General features: G+C 49.0%; 1 protein-coding gene across 1 annotated transcript in view; it reads right to left on the minus strand.

Annotated features, from left to right (window-relative positions):
• Positions 1–728: 728 nt before the first annotated feature.
• The window catches only part of LOC115083174 (extracellular calcium-sensing receptor-like), a 63,293-nt gene continuing 42,902 nt past the window's right edge, over positions 729–21,119 (minus strand). The window contains exons 6-7 of the mRNA XM_029586980.1: positions 17,360–17,483; positions 729–1,651 (exon numbers count right to left, since the gene is read on the minus strand). Coding sequence (XP_029442840.1) covers positions 729–1,651; positions 17,360–17,483 — 1,047 coding nt within the window. The remainder of the gene's footprint in view (positions 1,652–17,359; positions 17,484–21,119) is intronic.

The raw sequence follows: 21,119 nt of genomic DNA on the forward strand, positions 1-21,119 counted from the left end.
TGCTGCTGGGACTGCCAGATAACACTCTGAGGGCACTTCAGTTACCACAGAATTCCTCCGCAAGGGCTTTTTTGACCGGCCTGAGGGCTTATGATCACATCACGCCAGACTATTTATTCCTTCATTGGCTACTGTTTCACGAAGGCATGAAGTATAAACGTTTAATGCTGATTCGCAAGCTGATTTAATATTACAGAGGTGCCTTGGGTTGGGCTCTGCTCTGCGAGTTTACTTTCCATTGCGACAACTTCGCTCCTGGAAACTCCTACTGCTCATTGAACCCATCAGGGACCACACGTTTTCCACTGCAGGCCTTGTAATGTGAAACAAGATGCCAGACTCTTTAAGAACGATGGCAGAGTGGAGGATGTTTGAAAAACTCTTACAGGGCTATTCCAGCAGTATATCTGCTATAGCAGCAGGACAGGAATGATTTGTGTTCATTTTATGGACATTCTATTGTAAACCACCGTGATCTTTGGACAGCATGGTCTAGAAATAATTTTAAATAAATGTTAATGTTAGGGACAATAATTAAAAAAAAACAAACCAACCTAAACAATAATTGTTATTGTAATGGGTGTTTATGTAGTTACTGTACAGTGTAGATGTTTTGTGGCCACTGAGATGCTTATGTGATTTGAATTGAGACACAAATGGAATCTTTCACAGTTATATCTAAAGATGTCTGGAAAATTTCAACTTTTTCTTTTCTAATTCTTTTCTCTTTAGGTTAATTTTTTGTTACTGAGACTTGCTTTAGGTCTTAGATGTTCCTTGGTGTTTCTGTCAGGTCTCAGCAGTATGATGTAACATTTAGGGAAGAATATACAGGCAAGCAATCCAGCACTGGAACACAGAATGGCAAATATTTCCACGGCCACCATGTATTTCCCATGTGTGCTCAGGTATGCTGGGATGAAGGACAGCCAGACGCTAACAAACACGAGCAGACTAAACGTGATGAGTTTTGCCTCATTGAAGCTTCCAGGGAGATTCCTTGCTAGAAAGGCTACTATGAAGCTCACAGTGGCTAGCAGACCCATGTACCCCAGCATGCAATAGAAAAAGAAGTTCTGTCCTTCATTACATCCAAAGATTATCTTCTCGTTATTAAACTCTGTGCTTAATTCTGGGAATGGGGGAGAAAGCAGTAACCAAGCGGCGCATACAATAACTTGGATTGATGAACAAGAAAAGATAATGCAGTTTGGTATCGTGGACCCCAGCCACTTTCTGACTGGATTGTTTGGCCTGTTCCCCTTAAAAGCAATGACAACAATTACAGTTTTGGCCAGAACAGAAGAGACACTGATGGAAAAGATGATTCCAAAGACAGTTTGTCGGAGCATGCAGGTCAGTTTCATGGGACGGCCGATGAATATTAAAGAGCAGAGGAAACAGAGTATGAGAGCTAGGAGGAGAAGGTAACTCAGTCCACGGTTGTTGGCTTTGACTATGGCAGTGTCTCGGTGCTTGATAAAGATACACAGGACAAAAGCAGTGAGTAGAGAACAGAAGGCAGACAGGAGAGTCAGTGTTAGACCAAGTGGTTCATCAAAGGAGAGGAATTCAATCACTTTTGGGATGCATTGATCACGTTTCTCATTGGACCATTCATCTGTGGGACATTTCGTGCAGTCAGTCATATCTACAAGGAAAAGATTTCTTTAACCTTCATTCAAAGACTCTGAGATCTGGATATAATCAATACAAATTCCCACAAATTCCTCACAAATTAATTTCCGTATTATGACATTTTTTTTTTTTTACTATTGTGTAGTCAGGGTGAAATTTTGAAAAAATGATTTATTTTGGAAGAGAAAAAATGGGCTACAACAAAGCAGATCCCCAACCCCTTTTCGACTTTCCACTACAATTCCTAACCCCAAAAACCTAAAAGTGAGGCCACGCATCAGAGCAGTTGGATATCTGGCTAAATATAGCTGTTCAAAGTTTGATTGGCTGGATTTGCAAACCAAGGTGTTCATTCGCAAAGCCACATTAGGCCATTTACTACGCAATAAATGCTGTTTACCCTGTAGTAAATGGTCTAAAGAGCGGATAATGCGAGTTATTTGAAATACCTCGTTAATCTGGATCTGGCACTGCATATTTTCAAATGAGTTGACTAGCTTGCTGAAAAAAATCACAAGCCACATTATTTGATTTGAAGTTAGCTAAAATTCAAGAGTTGTAACTAACTTCCCTTGGGAGCATCGGGACATTTATGCACTTCCTGATGCTCTCCGGGCCCTGTCTTAAAAGGGCTGATGGCCCCGAGTAAGCACTTCCTGAAAGTTGGTAAAAACAACCCCAAAAAACCCAGGGGTCTGCTTAGAACCTGTCCCGAGCTCCCCTCCACCTTTGGAGATGGCCATTATTCAAAAATAAAAAATGTTTACAAGTTGGCGCCAGGCACCAACCTCAAACCCCTCCCCTTCAATAAAATAATCTGGCCCAGGACCCCCACTCCCCTCCCTAGTCAACCCCCAGAACCACCCCCTTTTTGTAAATGAGTCCCTGGTGGTCCAGTGGGGCCCGCAGCAATCTCTAGGCTCGGGACCAGCGGCTTCCATTTTTCAAAATGGCACCAGCCGATCATTTGCCTCTATGATGCGATGGGACAAAGGACCAGACGGAACCATTTTGAAAAATGGCAGCCACCGGGCTGGAGCCTAAGTGGTGTTCCAGGCTCCAACTGAACCACCAGGGGTTCATTTGTGAGTAAGGGGATTTGGTGAGTGGGGGTCCCAGCCTCCAGAAGTTGGATAATTTTATTGAAGGGATGGGGTTTGGGGCGGGGCCTGCTGCCAACTTTTAAAAAATGTTTGAACAGCTGCTTCCAAAAGCGGCTGGGGAGTGAGATGGGGGGCAGTGCAGATCCTTGGGGTGGGTTAACAACTTTCAGGAGTGCTTACTTGGGGCTGTCGATCTCTTTAAGCCACAGTGGTCTCACAGGCCCAGGGTCTCCATCATGCGTTCTCTAGGGCATTCACACCCACAGTATTTTTCCCTCGTGGTATTTTACCACAGGGAAAATAAATTGGGAGTCACAAAGTGGCAGGGAGGGACATTTACTACAGCTTTGTGACTCTCTCGGGTAAAAATACTGCGAATTATGGCCGGATTTTAAATCGGCCTTGCACATAGAAATCGCCACTTACGAATGTGGCCGGGCCCTGTGCACATTTTAAAAAGGGCCCAGTCACGAGTGTAAGTGGCGATATGCGCATTAGTGCCGGGCCCTGACAAATGGGTGGGCCAGAAGGCAGGGATGGGTGGTCCAGGGGGTGGAGCAGGGCGGTCCAGGCAAGTTACTTATGGAATAAAAGGTAAAAAAAAAAGGGGGGGGGGTTTTAGAGGATGGGGAGGAGAGGGGAAGGGAGGTTAGGGTAGGGGGTAGGAAAGTTCCCTCCCAGTCCGCTCCTAAATTGGAGTGGATTGGGAGGGAACCGGGGGAGCCCTGATCTCGTCGCCGCGCAAATTCGCTAAATTTTACCACCCCCCCCCCTCGTGCGTGCCACTCGCATATATGGCATGCGTATTATAAAATCCGGTGCGTATGTGCACGCGGCCCGTGTATTTTATAACATGCGCGCACGCAGGTATAAAGGCCGCATATGCGTAGGAGTTCCCTTTGAAAATTGTCCCTGCAAAACTAGGTGCACACAATTACACCTGCTATTGGTACACACAGTTTTAGAAAGAGACTTTACATACTCTGAAGATAACTTTCAAAACTGCTCACGGGTGCCCAGATACGCGTGTATATGTGCGCACAGTAATTTACTATTCTATTTTAAAGCCTGCACACAAACGATATGCGCAGGTTATAAAATACGAGTAACATGCATGCACACATGCTCGCGTATGTAAAAACCATGAACTGTGCAAGTTCAGACTTATCTGGATAAATGGCGATTTTTCCAGCTAAGTAACAGCACACAGCCAGATAAGTCCAAAAAGTGCCACTCATATAGACAAGTAGCACTTATCAGAATAATCTGGCTATACAGGCCACCTTCTGCTTAGACAGATAAATTTGAATGTAGCCCATAAGTGCTGCAGCTTATCCGAATAAGTTCAGATTTGTCCATCTATGTAGCGAGAAAGGCAATACTTAGCCAAATAAATGGAGAAATTACTTACCTGATAATTTCATTTTCTAGTGTAGATAGATGGACTCAGGACCAATGGGGTATAGTGTACTCCTGATAGCAGTTGGAGATGGATCACATTTCAATCTGACATCAGCCCCAGTACATATACCCCTGCAGGAAGTGCAGCTCTTCAGTATTCTCCTCGAAAAGCGTTGTGGATATATGTGTGACTGACTCATTTGAATAACATGAATAACTTCATAACTTGAATAACTTGATTAACTTGAACTGGTTGAACTGGCTATAGCTGGAGACCACCAGTGCCCTCAACCGGGAAACGTTGACACCCGGTAGGATGGGTGTCCTAGATGAAGGAAAGCATGGCTTACCCTTGAATCACTCGCTCCCGGGGATGTCCCCGAGAATTCCATGAGTAACGGCAGCCGTGGGTGGGATGCTGAGTCCATCTGTCTCCACTAAGGAAAACAAAATTATCAGGTAAGTAATTTCTCCATTTCCTAGCGTGTAGCAGATGGACTCAGGACCAATGGAATGTATAAAAGCTACTCCCGAACAGGTGGGAGACTGCCCGTGACCCACTTAGTACTGACCTTGCAAATGCTGTGTCCTCCCGAGCCTGAACATCCAGGTGCTAAACCTGGAGAAGGTGTGTAAGGAGGACCATGTCGCCGCCCTGCAGATCTTGGCGGGTGACAACATCTTGGTTTCTGCCCAGGACACTGCCTGGGCTCTAGTAGAATGGGCCTTGACTTGTAGAGGCGGCGGCGTGCCTATTTCTATTTAGGCTGCCTTGATGACTTCTTTGATCCAGCGGGCTATGGTTGCTCGCAAGGCCGCTTCCCCTTGCCTCTTCCCGCTGTGAAGGACGAATAGGTAGTCCGTTTTTCGTATGGGTTCTGACATTTCCAGGTATCTGGATAGGAGTCTGCCGATGTTGAGGTGGCGTAGACTTCGTGCCTCTACCGAATTCTTATGCTCATCTGGCGAATGTAGCGAGGTGGTTTGGTTGAGATGGAAGTGAGATATTACTTTGGGGAGGAACGAGGGGACAGTGCATAGCTGGATGGTTCCTGGGGTGAGCCTGAGAAACGGCTCACGGCAGGACAGTGATTGTAGTTCGGATATACAACGGGCTGAACAAACTGCCAGCAGGAAGGCTGTCTTCAGACCTCTCCGCGGCCTGTCGGAGAGACAGGCCGCGGAGAGGTCTGAAAGAGGCTCCTGCTAAGAAATCCTGGACCAGGTTGAGGCTCCAAAGAGGTACCGACCACTTTAGGGGTGGTCGGATGTGCTTGACTCCTTTCAGGAAGCGTGAAACATCCAGGTGAGAGGCTATGTTGTCGCTCTCGCTCTTGGTTCCGTAGCATGACAATGCGGCCACCTGTACCTTGATGGAGTTGAGGGACAATCCCTTCTGTAGGCCGTTCTGTAGGAATTCCAAGACCGCAGGAATTTTGACTGAGCGTGGTATGATGTCATGGTCCTCGCACCAGGCTTCAAATACTTTCCAAATCCTTATGTATGTTACAGATGTGGAGAACCTGCGTGCTCGGTGTAGGGTGTCGATTACAGCCCCCGATTATCCGCTCTCTCTCAGGTGAGCCCTCTCAATGGCCAGACCATAAGAGAGAATCGAGCTGGATCCTCGTGGAGGATTGGCCCTTGTTGGAGCAGGTCGCTGTGTGGAGGTAGTGGCAGGGGGGGTCCCTGACAGTAGTCTTCACATGTCTGCGTACCACGGTCTTCTTGGCCAGTCCGGGGCCACAAGAAGTACTGGTCCCTGTGTAGTTCTATCTTGTGAATGATTGCACCTAATAGGGGCCATGGCGGGAAGGCGTATAACAGAGTCTCCTGTGGCCAGGTCTGTACCAGGGTATCGATCCCCTGGGACTGAGGTTCCTGCCTGCAGCTGAAGTAACTGGGCACTTGGGCATTGGACCGGTTTGCCAGAAGGTCCATGGTTGGTGTTCCCCAACGGTTCACTATCATTTGGAACGCTGCGGTCGACAGCTTCCATTCTCGTGGGTCTAGACTTTCTCTGCTGAGGTAATCCGCCATTATGTTGTCTTTCCCGGCGATGTGGATGGCCGAGATCTCCTGGCGATTCACTTCCGCTCACGACATTAGGGGGTCTATTTCCAGAGACATCTGTTGGCTTCTGGTTCCTCCTTGACAGTTGATGTAGGCCACTGTTGTGGCATTGACCAACATTACTCTGACCGCTTTGTCTCGGAGTCTGTGACCGAACCGTAGGCAGGCTAATCTGACTGCCCGGGCTTCTAGGCGATTGATGTTCCATCCCGACTCTTCTGCGTTCCACTGCCCTTGGGCGGTTAGCTCTTCGCAGTGTGCTCCCCATTGTCGTAGGCTGGCGTCCGTGGTAAGTAGGATCCAGGTCGTGAGGATAGTCTTGTTCCCTGGTTCAGGTGGCCGTCTTGTAGCCACCAATGTAGTTGGGTCCGAACTCTGCCTGGGAGCTGTAGACGTATGGCGTAGTTCTGGGACAGTGGGTTCCATCGCGATAGAAGTGAGCGCTGTAGGGGTCTCATGTGAGCTCGTGCCCATGGCACTACCTCCAGTGTGGATGCCATGAGACCGAGGACTTGTAGGTGTTGCGTTCGTGCCTCTTCTCGCCCCTCGCTCCACCCTCTCTACTTGGGATGCGACTCCCTTCAGCTCTGACGGACAGAAAAACCGCGGCTTCTCTCCGCCTCTTGGTCCCGGTTCCCCCGGGCTGGCCTGACGCTATGGATCCGCCATGTTCCCGATGACGTAAGGGTGCGCGTGCGCACTCCAGACTTTGTACCAGCAAGGGCGCGAACCTCGGGGGCATCCCCCCGTAGTGACGTCATCCATCTGCACTTTAAAAGGTCTTTGTTTGGTAACCTCTAACGAGTTAGCAAGGAACTCCAATGGGACTTGCTTCAGCAGTTCTCGATACTTGCAACAACGATCCAAGTTAGCTGGGGAACCCGTTCCCACTGCTCGGCCTTTTCAAACTTACCAGGAGTACCCGCTCCACGGGGGATCCGCTCTCTCTTCTTGATTTCAGATTGCCAGAATACTCGGAAGACTCCTCATTTCCTGGAAGCGATCGCGGACGTGAATACAGTGAGTTCTATTATATAGGAATCGGTACTCGCTCCACGAGGGCCTACATTCCTATTGCTCTGAAGACTCCCTTCCGTCCAAGACGTTATCGCAGGTACAGAGATCAAGAGTTACATTGGCAAGATTACAGATAGGAACCGGTACTCGCTCCACGAGGGCCCATGTTCCTAGAATCTTATACAGACTGTCTTCTACTCCAGAAGCCATTTCATATACAGCAATTGTGAGTTCTTATTACAGACTGTTTGTGGGAACCAGTGCTCGCCTACGGCTCCTGTTCCTGAATGTACTGAAGACTCTCTGTGGCAGAGAGACCATTGCAGACATCTACTATTGTGTGTACCATCTTGTATCCAGTATATCCTGCCTACTCAATACTTCTAATCTCTCTCTAAAGCTCAGCGACCCAGAGATTATATTCCAGTATCAGAAGGAATTCAGCCTTGCCAGACACAGCGACTCACTACTTCCACCTCTGGTGGTCCAGTTTCCAGTCTAATAAAGAACTATTGTGTTATCTCATATTCTAGTCTAGCCGGTGGTTCCTCTCAGGATCTCCTCCTGAGGGCGCTGTCATCTGCCAAAGGCCCAGGGATTCATCATTTCCTCCAAGTGGTCATTCTTTTCACTATTGTCACCTTGTGGGAGCCAACCATTACAGACCACTGACTCTGCTCACGGAAGTATTTTATAGACAGCTACTCCTCTTTCTCTGAGACTTGCCAGCAGCTTATATATATATACAGATTGCTACTCCGTAGCGGGGGGCATGATAGATTGCTATCTCATAGCGAAGTACTATATACCTATTGCCAACTCCTCTTCCTTGGAGAGTTGGTCCATAACAGATTGCTACTCCTTAGCAGATTGATACAGCTTGCTACTTTCTTTCCTTACAGGAATATCTAACAGCAGTTCGCTAACAGAATTACAGATAGCTAACTCCTCCCCTCTGGAGGAGCAGGTCATGTCATATCGCTACTCCTTCCCCTTTCAGGAGCACAGCAGAACAGCTTGCCAACTCCGCTCTCCTGGCGGAGTGAGCGACAGCAGATTGCTAACTCCTCCCCTCTGGAAGAGGCGAGCGTAACAGATTGCTAGCTCCTCCCCTTCGGAGAAGGAGATCGTAACAGTAGGTAATCCCATGCTGTGGGGCGAAGTTCGCTCAGCAAGGTTTGCAACTGGTTCATCAGTTTTGATCTCCTTGTCGGTGTCAGGATGACCTTGTCTTCTTTGATGTCGAATTGGACTCCTAAGTATTCTAGAGACTGTGAGGGCTGCAGACAGCTTTTGTTTGTGTTGACCACTCATCCGAGGCTCTCCAGTAGAATTTTGACTCTGTTGGTTGCCTGGTGACTTTCCTCTGGGGATTTCGCCCTGATCAGCCAATCGTCTAGGTAAGGGTGTACGAGGATTCCTTCCTTCCCCAGTGTTGCCGCCACTACCACTATGATCTTGGTGAACGTCCGGGGTGCTATGGCTAACCCGAAGGGTAGTGCCCGGAACTGGTAGTGACGGTCTAGGATTTTGAAGCGTACGAAGCGCTGATGTTCTTGATGGATCGGAATGTGTAGGTAGGCTTCCGACAGATCCATGGATGTGAGAAACTCTCCCGGTTGTATCGCCCTTATTACAGAGCATAGGGTTTCCATGCGGAAACGGGGAATCCTCAGGTGACGGTTGACCAACTTGAGGTCCAGGATGGGCCTGAACGTTCCCTCTTTCTTGGGGACGATAAAATAAATGGAATACTACCCAGTATTTATTTATTGTGGAGGCACTGGGGTTATGGCCTCTAGGGCCAGTAATCTGGTCAGTGTAGCTTCCACTGCCACCCTCTTGGAGGGGTCATGGCAGGGGGATTCCACAAACTTGTCTGGAGGGGTTCGGAGGAAATCCAGGTAGTACCACACTGTGGATCCATAAAGTCTAGAGGACGTGAATGAAGAATGGGTGGCTCACGGGAATGACAGCTACTACCTGGAGATAATACCCTTATTCAATAAACATACACACGGTTAATGCGACTCCAACATTGCTCTAAGACTCCAACATTGCTCTAAGCTTCAACGGCAAGAGGAAATGTGGAAAAAAGGATTTGCATTCACAAAAAAGCTGGGAGTAGCTTGCTTGTTACGGTGGTTACTACCCCAAACTAAATAAGCCTGATACTTCACTTTCAATGCATATCCAGCATAGCTCTCTGCTTCAACGGCAGGGGAGAAAGACTGATGCTTCACGCATATCTAGCATAGCTCTCTGCTTCAACGGCAGGGGGAATGAAGAAAAGTGGATCTATATACAGACAATAAACAACAAGGACTGAATTACATAGTCTGGGTAAACAAATAAGCATGGGTGTAGCTTGCTTATTGGGGCGGTTACTAACACCTAACTAATTAAGCTAAATATTTCACTTAGATGCAGTTCCAACACTGCTCTCTACATTAATGGTGGGGGTGGAAGGGAAATAGAACCAAAAGGTTACTAAGAGCCAAGAGTAACAGATAAGAAGTATGAGAAAAATAAAAGTGTGAAACTTGCTGGGCAGACTGGACGGGCCGTTTGGTCTTCTGTCGTCATTTCTATGTTTACCCCTCTCAGATGATGGTTAGGACCCACTTGTCCGAAGTTATCTCGACCCATCTTTGGTAGAATAGGGCAAGTCTGCCCCTTATGGCTTCTTCCTTTGGACAGGTCGGCTGATTCTCATTGTGGGGTGCGGCTGGGGCCTGGACCTGAGCTTTTGTTGGCTTGTTCCGAAAGGACTGGTTCCTGCCTGTAGGACGAGGTGCCTAATAAGTGTTTCTGTATGGATTGAAGCGCTGTGAACCTCTGCCCCTGGAGAATCGGGGGAAGGGTTGGTTCCTCCTTTATTCCTGTCCTCCGGTAGCCGCGGCAGTGGGGACTCACCCTATTTGTTAGCCAGTTTCTCTAGTTCGCTGCCGAACAGGAGGGACCTCTTGAAGGGCATCCTTGTGAGTCTCGTTTTGGAAGACGCGTCGGCCGACCAGCTTCGGAGCCAGAGTTGCCTCCAGGCTGCCACAGCTGATGACACTCCTCTAGCTGGGGTGCGCACCAGATCAGAAGCAGCATCCGTGAGGAATGGTACTGCTGGTTCCATGGCTTCCCCAGGAGTGTTGCTCCTGGTCTGTGATAGGCAGGCACGTGTCACCACGGTGCAGCAGGCCGCTATTTGTAGGGACGTAGCGGCAACGTCAAAGGACTGTTTAAGGATGGATGACATCTGTCTTCAGCATCTTTGAGTGCTGCACTTCCCTCCACTGGAATAGTAGTACGCTTCGAGACCGCACAGATCATGGCATCCACTTTTGGGCAAGTCAGAAGGTCTTTGGCTGCCGGGTCCAGAGGATACATGGCTGCCATAGCCCGTCCCCCTTTGAATGTAGATTCTGAAGCAATCCATTCCAGGTTAATTAGCTGTTGGATGGCTTGTAACGGAGGGAAATGGCGGGAGGTCTGACGGAGTCCCTCTAGCAGGGGATTCGTCTTAGGCTCCCCCAAGGCACTTGTGCCCGGGATAGCATGCGCCTTCAGGCTGTGGATGGCCAGGTCTGGAAGCTCGTCCTTGGTGAAGAAGCGCCTCGTGGTCCGGTGAGGCTCTGTCCCTGGAGGAAGTTCCCCCTCCTCCAAGGGCTCTGATTCCTCCTCCGAGTTGTCCGTGTCTCCATAGGTGGGGCTTCTGGACGGCCTCTGGGCCTAGAGGGGCCCGGGGCATAAAGGTTCTCTGGTGAAGGCTGTGGCCATGTTATCGGAGGCTCCAACTGCATGTGAACGAAGGTGTGCAGGCCTTTGAAGAACTCCAAGAAGATAGATGCTGGGTCCAAGCTAGGAGGCGCTGTGTCCCTGGGGGGCCCCGTTTGAGGGGGGAGGGCCCGCTGGGATTTGCTAGGTCTGGGGTACTTATTGAGGAGCTAGCACTCAGTACCGGATGGGGCTGGCCATGGGTTGGATCCCCCAGGGCCTCCTCGCACTGGACACACAGGGCGTTGGCGTATTCGTGTTGTGCGGCTCTGATGTGGCATGCTGGGCAGAGGCCATGAGTCTTGAGCTCCTTTTCCGGTGGTGCCATGGATGTAGGCGCGTAAAATCTGTATTGCGCTCTAATGCGTCGAATATGTGCGCGTGGATTGGGTGTGTGCTCAGGATGTGCGCGCAAGTCACAGTTATGCGCCCGGCACAGTAAGCGCGTGTTGCGCGCGTATCTTGTGCACACGGTACTTGAGAGTGCGACATTGTGCGCACAAGTAATTTGTGCGCATGGCTCGACCTGTGCACACAGGACGAGATGGCGGCGAACAGGGCCAAAATGGCGACGGCGACCACGTGGATAATATGGTGACCACCTCGGAGGGTCTCCACGTGGGAGGACTATTGGATCTAACCGGGGTCTAGCCCTGCTAGGGCAGCTCAACCCGGTGGCACTGGTCCCGGCCGGCGACCTGTGTGAATCCTCGAGCTTCAGAGACCGGAGTCTTTAAAAAAGATTTCTACCTTATCTTTTCTCGTCTCTTCCCGGTTTTATTCCGGGCGGTCTCCGGCTGTAGGGGGAGAGGGCAAATACCTTCACCGCCACCTCTCAGCCGCACCCAAAATCGGGGGCTAGGTCCCCACCGAAGGTCGGCCGCCGGCCCGAGGCTCACCTCCGAGGGATCATGGAAATCACTCAATCATTCTCAACTGTGGGAGGGACCCGAGGGTGTCACCGCAGGAGAGCGGGGCTCGTCTGTAGAGGTAAGATTTCTTCTTGTTTCGGGTTTTCTCCATGAAATTTACTCTAACGCTGTGAGATCGTGCAGGTAGTCCCTAACTGCTATGGAGACGGAAAATACTGAGGAGCTGCACTTCCTGCAGGGGTTTATGTACTAGGGTTGACATCAGATTGAAATATGATCCATCTCCAACTGCTAACAGGAGTACACTATACCCATTGGTCCTGAGTCCATCTGCTACACGCTAGGAAAGTGGAAATTAGCCAGATAAGTGTATGCAACTCATGTAGTCGCATATTTCCACTTCCAGTTTTAAAATGATATGCGTGTAGATTTTAATCACATTGATTAGATGCTTTTATCCCCCATAATTCGGCTTTTGCTTAAGTAAGTTAGGGGATTTTATAACATGCGTGCAACCAGTTCTAGCAATTAGTCTACCAGTTCACCCAGTCTATCTGCAGCTTGTGTAGACCCACCCGGCTGTTCAATCTGAAGTACCCCTCATTGTAACCAGACCCTCTACCCAGTCATTTTTCTGTACTTTCTAAAACTAGTGTAACGTTTGAACCATACTGTAACTACGGGGAGTGATAAATCTGTGGAATAGAAGAGGGACAGGCAGGTGGACAAGTGTGCCATATTACTGCAGGCACATTTGGCGTAGGATAAAATCCTACGCCAAGCAGACTGTGATACATTACAGGAGGACTTTGCAAGAATGGAAGATTGGGAATCCAAATGGCAGATGAAATTTAATGTGGACAAGTGCAAGGTGTTGCATATAGGGAAAAATAACCCTTGCTGTAGTTACACGATGTTAAGTTCCATATTAGGAGCTACCACCCAGGAAAAAGATCTAGGCATCATAGTGGATAATACTTTAAAATCGTCGGCTCAGTGAGCTGCAGCAGTCAAAAAAGCAAATAGAATGTTAAGAATTATTAGGAAGGGAATGGTTAATAGAACGGAAAATGTCATAATGCCTCTGTATCCCTCCATGGTGAGACCGCAGCTTGAATACTGTGTACAATTCTGGTCGCCGCATCTAAAAAAAGATATAGTTCCGGATGGAACAGCTGCCCTATGAAGAAAGGCAAAAGAGGTTAGGGCTGTTCAAGCCTGGAGAAGAGACGGCTGAGGGGGGATATGATAGAGGTCTTTAAGATCATGAGAGGTCTTGAACGAGTAGATGTGACTCGGTTATTTACACTTTCGAATAATAGAAGGACTAGGGGGCATTCCATGAAGTTAGCAAGTAGCACATTTAAGACTAATCGGAGAAAATTCTTTTTCACTCAACGCACAATAAAGTTCTGGAATTTATTGCCAGAGGATGTGGTTAGTGCAGTTAGTGTAGCTGGGTTCAAAAAAGGTTTGGATAAGTTCTTGGAGGGGAAGTCCATTAATGGCTAATAATCAATTTTACTTAGGGAATAGCCACTGCTATTAATTGCATCAGTAGCATGGGTTCTTCTTAGTGTTTGGGTAATTGCCAGGTTCTTGTGGCCTGGTTTTGGCCTCTGTTGGAAACAGGATGCTGGGCTTGATGGACCCTTGGTCTGACCCAGCATGGCAATTTCTTATGTTCTTATGTGATCATCCTGATGATAATTCAAGAAACAGCGGAGGCGTATTTCCATCACACAGCTTATCCATTCCATCTGTGGGTGAGAAGCAGTGGAGATGTAAGGCCTGATAGGTAATGTTCTGCACATGATTCCCCAAAACCAGGAGACAAACTGGGTCCCATGATCCAGGAGTCTGTGAAGCTAAAACATCTCTTGGCAAAGGGCACGGGTGGTTTCCACAACCTTTTCTAGACATGGACAGGCGGATGAAAGCCGGTCTTCTCGGCGAGTTAGCCCAGTGCTCATCAATCTTTTTTATTTCATGGCACACGCTCCGGTTTGTACAATCCTCCCGGCCCATCGAACCAAATTTTTTGCACAGTTCTCACTCTCTCCCCCGCCACCAGCGGGAGGAGAGTCACCCTTTTTTGCCTGTATGTGCCTGACAGCTTAACTTGCGAGATTACAGGGCCCCACACATTTGAACCTCAGACTGAAGCTGGCAAGGGAGTGGCGTACAGGTAAGACGCGCTGCTCTCCTCCCGCCAGTGGGGAGGAGGGCAAGATTACCAGAGTTCTGGGGGATGAAGCTTGGGATGCGCGCTCCCTATAGTGCAGGTGGTGAGGGAGCAGTTTATTTTGGTGGTTGGGGGGAAGTCTGGTGGACCTTCCTCATGGAAAATTGTACTAATCGACTCTCAAAATGTACCTAAAAGCACCTTCTGTGAGTTTTGTTACCACAAAATACTTTTGGGCCCAATACAGAAGCTTCCCTGCTGGTAGGTATGTCCTGAATAGAAGAGGATTAATTATATAACACAATAAGTCAACACTAGCCAAGAAAATCCAGCTATTCCCAACATGGACATTCTAACTGGGAGACTTTTCCATTTGAACTGGATCCCAGGATATTCATAAAAATGAGTTATTAATATTCTCTATCAGGCCAGGCAATACATTTCCAACCTTTAATGTCTCTGGCTTGCTTTTCTGGCTCGTTGTCTTTTCCTCTTTCACTGGTCTTCTGTTTCTTTTTTTATTTTATTTCCTTCTTTGGTGTCTTCTTTCCTTCTTCTGTGCCTCTTTCCTTCAGAGTGGATATTTTTATACTTTTCTCTGCAACCTTTCTGCTCTTTCCTTCATGTTCTCCTTTCCTCCTCATTCTCCTCTCAATTCCTCACTGCTGTTTTCCTTCATTTTCTTCCAGAATTCCCCCACCCCGCAAGCCAAGGTCATCTCTCTCTCCCATCCCCAGCTCTCTCCTTTGCCAGTTCTCTTTCTCTCTCTCCTTCTGTATTCATGTAATACTCAGCCCTCTCTCCCCTCTCCAACGTTCTTTCGCTTTTCTCTGGTTCCCCATCCCCAGATCTCTTCCACTATTCCAGGGCCCCCTTTCTCACCCTAATCTTGAGTCATTTCTCCACATCCATCTTCCCAGTACCTGGTCCCCTCTCTTTCTCTATGCTGGGTTCTCTTTCCCTCGCTATTTCCTTGCCCCTTTTCCCTTCTTCCTCGCCCTCAGTCCCTGTTCCTCTCTCTGTTTTCCTGTATCCTCCTGGTTCTCTTCCCCCCACCCCCCCTTCTCGCTCATACCCAATACTCTCTCTCTCCCCTCCCCTAATAATCCCCAGCTTGCCCTCCCAATTCTTTCACAGGAGCAGCAAAGCATAATACTGCACCAGAATTCTGTGCCTCCTCCCCCAAGAATCCACATCCCCTTCTCACCTGCCCCAGCATTCACCACCTTTTTGCACTCCCCACCCCATGCATTCATTCACTTCCATTCCTCACCCATTTTCGGCATTCAGCCCCCTTCACTTCTCCTTCCAGAAATCGTTCTTACCCTTGGAGCCCTGGGTGGCTCCCTACTGAAGTCCCTGCAGCACAAACGTCTAAAGCCTGGGGCCAGGTGCCTGCCCAAGCAGACAGAGCGCGGCAGAGGAAAGCCCTGTGCACTCCAGGCAAGCAAATGGGGGTGGGGAGGGGCTGGGAGCAGGGAGCGGAGACTCTTCCCCCGCCCCGTTCACTGCTGCAGCGCTGGCTGGCTCCCTACTCCTGCCCCTCCCTTCCCGTGGTCCTAGGTGCTGTCTGGTTGCCTGGGGGATAGGAGGGCGGGGCTGGAGCAGGAAGCAGGTAGATTGGAGGATATCGTCCAATAGTGTCAGAGCGTGAGCCCAGAGAGGAGGATCCTGCCGCGCGGCTGCCAGCACTGCGTCACAGGAAGGACTTTCCCCCAAGGAACGCCGCTCGAGAAGCGCTGCCCTTAGCAGACAAGCTCCGCCACAGATCGGTCCCCGGCTCTCCCTGCCTACCTGCACTCCCATCCCTCTCCCCCTTCCTCCCTCCTGAGGCCCTCCTCCCTCGCTGCCCGGAGGAGGAGGAGGAGCAGCACTCCCCCAGTTGTGGCCTCCTCTCCCCTTGAAAGGGGATGGCTCGGCCCCTATCTGTTGAATACGGACCTCTAAGCAGCGCCTTTAAAAATATCAGAGAACACATTTATTTTCACGCCATGCACGGTTAAGCACTGGATTTCACTGGCAGTGGATATCCGGCCGATGCTACCTGTTTCGCTGCCCTGTGCTTCCTTCCCTACACACACTGCCTGAACCTCATTTACAGGTGAAGTGAGGTTAGAGTAAGGCTACCAGATTTCAGGCAGGCAAATTTGGGACACTTCTCCCTGTACTGCTAGTAGTAGGCATGCAGTTCGTTTTCAGGCAGGAGTGCTTATCTGGTGAACTGTGCCCATGGAAAATTGTACTAATCTCTTAAAATGTATCTAAAAGCACATTCTTTGAATTTTGAAGCCACTAAACATTTCAACCTCGGTACAAAGCTTCAGGGTTGAAGGATGTATCCTGTACATGGGAATTCATTCTGCATCAGAAAAAAATCAAATCAGCCAACAGAATCCAGATGCTATCAACATGTAACTTCTATAAATCAATAAAGATGACAAAAAGCACCCCAAACAAAGTAAATTTTATACGGGAGACCCATCTCAGTCAGAGACTTTGAACTGTGGTATCATACACTAGGACCAGTGCAAGGTATTAGGCACCCATGGGGCAGATTTTAAAGCCTGCCCGTGGGCGCAGATTTGTTCGTTCAACCCGGCACGAACAAATCTACGTCAGATTTTATAACATGCGCGCGCAAGATGGAATGCTAGGGGTAGGACGCTGGCACAAGGGCTCCTACCTTTTGCCTAACTTTTTCCTCCTTGCAGCTTTTTTCTGACCAAATATGAGGAAGAAGAAGGATGGCATGCACACTCTCCTGCCCTGCTCCCCATTCCACCCCTTTTTTTTTACTCTGTCAGAGATATTTGTGCATCGATACTTGCGTGCGTATGTGTAAAGTTGGTAAAATAGCGCACAGAAGCACTATTTGTGCGTGCAACTGGTGTTATTTGTGCATGCATCTCTTTTAAAAATCTACCTTTATGCGCATGCTTTTATGATTAGATTGTAAGCTGTACTGAGCAGGGACTGTCTCATATATTTTGCGTATGTCAAGAGAGCAAATAGTAGTTGTAGTAGCAATATACAGGGGAGAGGTTCCGGGGCGTGGAGTTTGGACTTCCAAGCATATTTTTTTTTAAATTTTAATAAGATTACGAGTAATTTCTGTCACATAACTTTTCACATGAAACAGCAGGTGTAATTGTGTGCATGTAGTTTTGCTGGGATAATTTTCAAAATGGACTTGTACGCGTAAGCGCGCTTTGAAAATTGGTGCAATTTCGACATAGAACGGTCCGCAAATTTATACGGCCTGTTATACAATTACCCTCACGGACGACAGCAAAGGAACCCACCGGTGTCATTGCTGATCTCTCCCATGGAGCAGGGGATGCAGTCAAAGCAGCAGGAGGGCTCCCCCTTCCGCGCTGCCTTTCTATAGCCAGGAAAGCAGCTCTTGCTGCAGACAGAACGTGGAACCTGCACAAGGAGACAGAGAGGAAGACCATTAATAGAAAGACTTTTAATGATCGATTTTCCAAAGGAGTAATCTAACCATTAACAAATGGTTATGGAGGCAGTGCATTTCTGGAGCAGGTTTGAGATTTAGCAGGTCAGAAGAATTACTTGGACTTTCACTCACAAATCTAGCTAGTTAAATGCAACTGAAATGTCAGCTAAAGATAACCAAGTATAATTTAGGTCGGATGTGTCAAACATATGGCTATGGACTGTTTCTGGCCCACAGTCCCACCCACATATTCATCCTGCCTGCTGAACCTCATCCCATCAATACTGCACCTCATCCCATCAATACTGCTGCCCATCCAAGGAAAGGAGCCATGCGTGCTGCTGCATTCACTCAGTATTTCCAGTGACGCAAGTAAAATAAACCACTGCAGAGAGAGTGCAAGGCTGGAGTATGCACAGGCCAACAGCTTCTTCCCAGCGCTGGCTGTAGGCCAACCAGTGCCCCCCTGTGAAAAATATTACCTTAATGTGCACCATCGTCCACAGCCTCTTATGGGATCTCTTCTCCCACCTTCCCAGCATAACCTCTATGCAATCCCCCCCCTGCCCTTACCCCCAGGAATAAATTTAGAGCTTAGTCAAATAGGTTCAGACTTATCCAACTGAGTGGGACATTTAAATATTCAGCCACGTTCAGTGGCTACCACTTAGCTGGATAACAATTTATCTGGCTAAATAGTTATTCATCTAAGTCAGTGGTCCCCAAACCTGTCCTGGAGGGCCACCAGCCGGTCGGGTTTTTGGGATATCCTCAATGAATATGCATGAGAGAAAATTTACATGTTATAAAGGCAGTGCATGCACATTTTCTCTCATGCATATTCATTGAGGATATCCCAAAAACCCGACTGGCTGGTGGCCCTCCAGGACAGGTTTGGGGACCCCTGATCTAAGTAGTGGATAGAGCAGGGGAGTCCTGGGCCATGGCTACCTATCCTGCTAACTTACACCTAGAGCCACTAAGTTGTGATGTTTTTTCGTGGGAGGGGGGGGGGGTACCCTGCCCCGAATAAACATCGTGGCTGTGTGGCACATCCTTTTTATCTGACAGCCAAACACTTCTGGGAGAAAAGGACATGGCTGGCAGCCCTTTAACATAATGGCGGCCCCCAACCTCCAGGGTCCGCCAACGCCTTAAAGGGCCACTGCCAAGAAAAAGTGCCGCGGCAAAATGGGGAAGTTGAGCGGGGGGTCAGGGCTAACTCCCAGCTCAACCTGGCACCACCACTACAGGCGAACCCCTGATACCCCAAAAGTTGAAAGTATAGAAAAAGTACCACATGTGGTGACAGCTCCCCCCCCCCCCCCAACCTTGTCTGCAATAGAACTGCAAACTTCCCCACCCCCCTCCCCACTGAATGAATGTAGGCAAGGACACCCTCCCACCCAGAGAGAACCCCGAAATAGTTGGGGGTATAATGCTCCCCTTTCCCTGGCCCCTGAAGTTATACGAACAGTCATTGGGGGTTCGGTGTCCCCCCTCCAAACCCCCGCACCCCCAATGGCCTCCCCAGCACCTCCAAAACCTTACAAAGTGGTCGTGGATCCCTCAAAGGTAACCCAGGGCGCTCCCTAGTCCCCCAGGACCGGTCAGTACCGTTTTGAAAAATGTGGCCAACTGGGGGCTACAGGCCCCTGCGAGGGATCCATGACCAATTTTTAAGGTTCAGGGGGTGCGCAAGGGGGTAGGGGGAGCGATTGGAGGTGTGGGGGAAGGGCTTGGGGTAGAAACTAAACCACAGTGAGTTTTTCATTTATCTTTGGAGTGGAGGGGGGGGGAAGGAGGGCACTGTACCCCCAACTATTTTGGGTGCTTTGGGGTGGGAAAGGGGTCCTTGCCTACACTAATTTAATGGGAAAGGGGGGGTGGGGTATGCACTTTCTTGCTGACAGGATGGGGGGGGGGGAGGGGTGACTCACTGCGTGTGGTACTTATTCTATTTTTTAACCTTTTGGGGTGTCGGGACTATCTCAAGTAATGACCTCAAGTTGAGCCGGAGTTAGCCCTGGACCCCATTCAACTTATCATTTTGCTGTGCCACTTTTTTTTTTTTTTAATTTGCCTGGCCCGGTAAATGTAACCCGGGGACCTTGAAACTCAGGCTAGGATCCTGGGGTTCTAATTTTACCTTTACCAAAGATTGGAAAGTGTTATTTTATCATGGCTGACCCCTTCCTTGGTCGTCCGTGATAAAATACTTGCATCGTGTTGCCTAGTAATGAACTTCTTCTTTACGCGCATTTGCATTATTCATGCATAATAATTGCATGCAAAGCAGGTCATTGTAATAGAGGAGGTACCAGGGCTGGGCCATGCAAATTGTCATATATATCACGCAATATTACTGTGAAAGTGCTCTATCATGCGATATGCACTGTAACGCGCGTTAGAGCACTACTGCGGCACAATGCATCACTCAGTTTGCCGGATAAGTGGCGATATTCTGACTTATCCAGCTAAATCAGCCAGATCAAGCAGCAATAAAGTTAGCCAGATAAATTTATCCACCTAACTCCAGGTTATATGGATATATTCAGTGGTGCGGCCACGACTCTGAATATCCTGGCTAAGTTAAGCCTGATATCTTTATCTGGCTAACATTCTTAGCCAGATAATGTCTGAAGATGGACCTCTAAATTTTTTTTATTGCCTCTAGGCACTGTTAATGCCGTGCCTCCCGTCTTTCCTAGGAAGGTCAGATACTACCAATGAGGTCTGAAATCCATACAGACTGGGACAGAACTCCAGTATGAATCTCACACCTCAAGTTCTGTAAATTTTCATTTTGATTTAATTGTACTCTGCGTCCATAGAAACTCTCCCCACAATGAGGATACATTTCAGACCTGCTCGTGTGTGCCCATATTGTTGCGCTGCGGATGGAAGGGAGCAGCAGGGGGCGCTCCCCAGCGCGGGACAAGAGATGTGTGCCCTTGTGGTGAAACGTCCTTACCCTGAGCCTCGACCAGACCTTTACACTTCCTTGAGACCACCAACGCAATGGTGGTCTCTGAATGGTCCTCCGACCATTCCAAGCCCTTTCGGACTGCTGCTAGGGAGCGGCGGGAAGCAGCAGGCCAGATAGAGCTCAAGGCCGGACGGAAACGTGGAACAAGACGTGATAAGGCAGACGAAGACATCAGGCATGGCAAGGCAGGCGAAGACATCGGACGTGGCAAGGCAGACGAAGACATCGGACGTGGCAAGGCAGACGAAGACTCGGGACATTGAAGACTCAGCACGTTGCAGGACAGATGAAGACTCAAGGCATGGCAAGGTACGGACAGGCAAGGCAAGGCAGGGCAAGACTAAAACCAATGGTTAAAAGTCCGGCGGAACCTCCAGGCAGACAATGTCCATTATGGCGCCCTACTCAGACCAGCCAGGCTGAGTCGCCAACCAAACGAGAAGGCATCAGAGCCACGGAAATCCAAGGACAGGAACAGGCAGGCGGCCAGATCCCTTGGGCACCCTACACAGTCCAGCCAGACTGGCCGTGGACCACACTGAAGGATAGGACCTGTCCAGGGAAGGAAGACACCAGGCAAGAATATCAAGGCAAGGTGGACATCAGGCTTATGGCA

This window comes from Rhinatrema bivittatum, chromosome 2 (assembly GCF_901001135.1).
Source record: "Rhinatrema bivittatum chromosome 2, aRhiBiv1.1, whole genome shotgun sequence".
Classification (NCBI taxonomy): Eukaryota; Metazoa; Chordata; class Amphibia; order Gymnophiona; family Rhinatrematidae; genus Rhinatrema; species Rhinatrema bivittatum.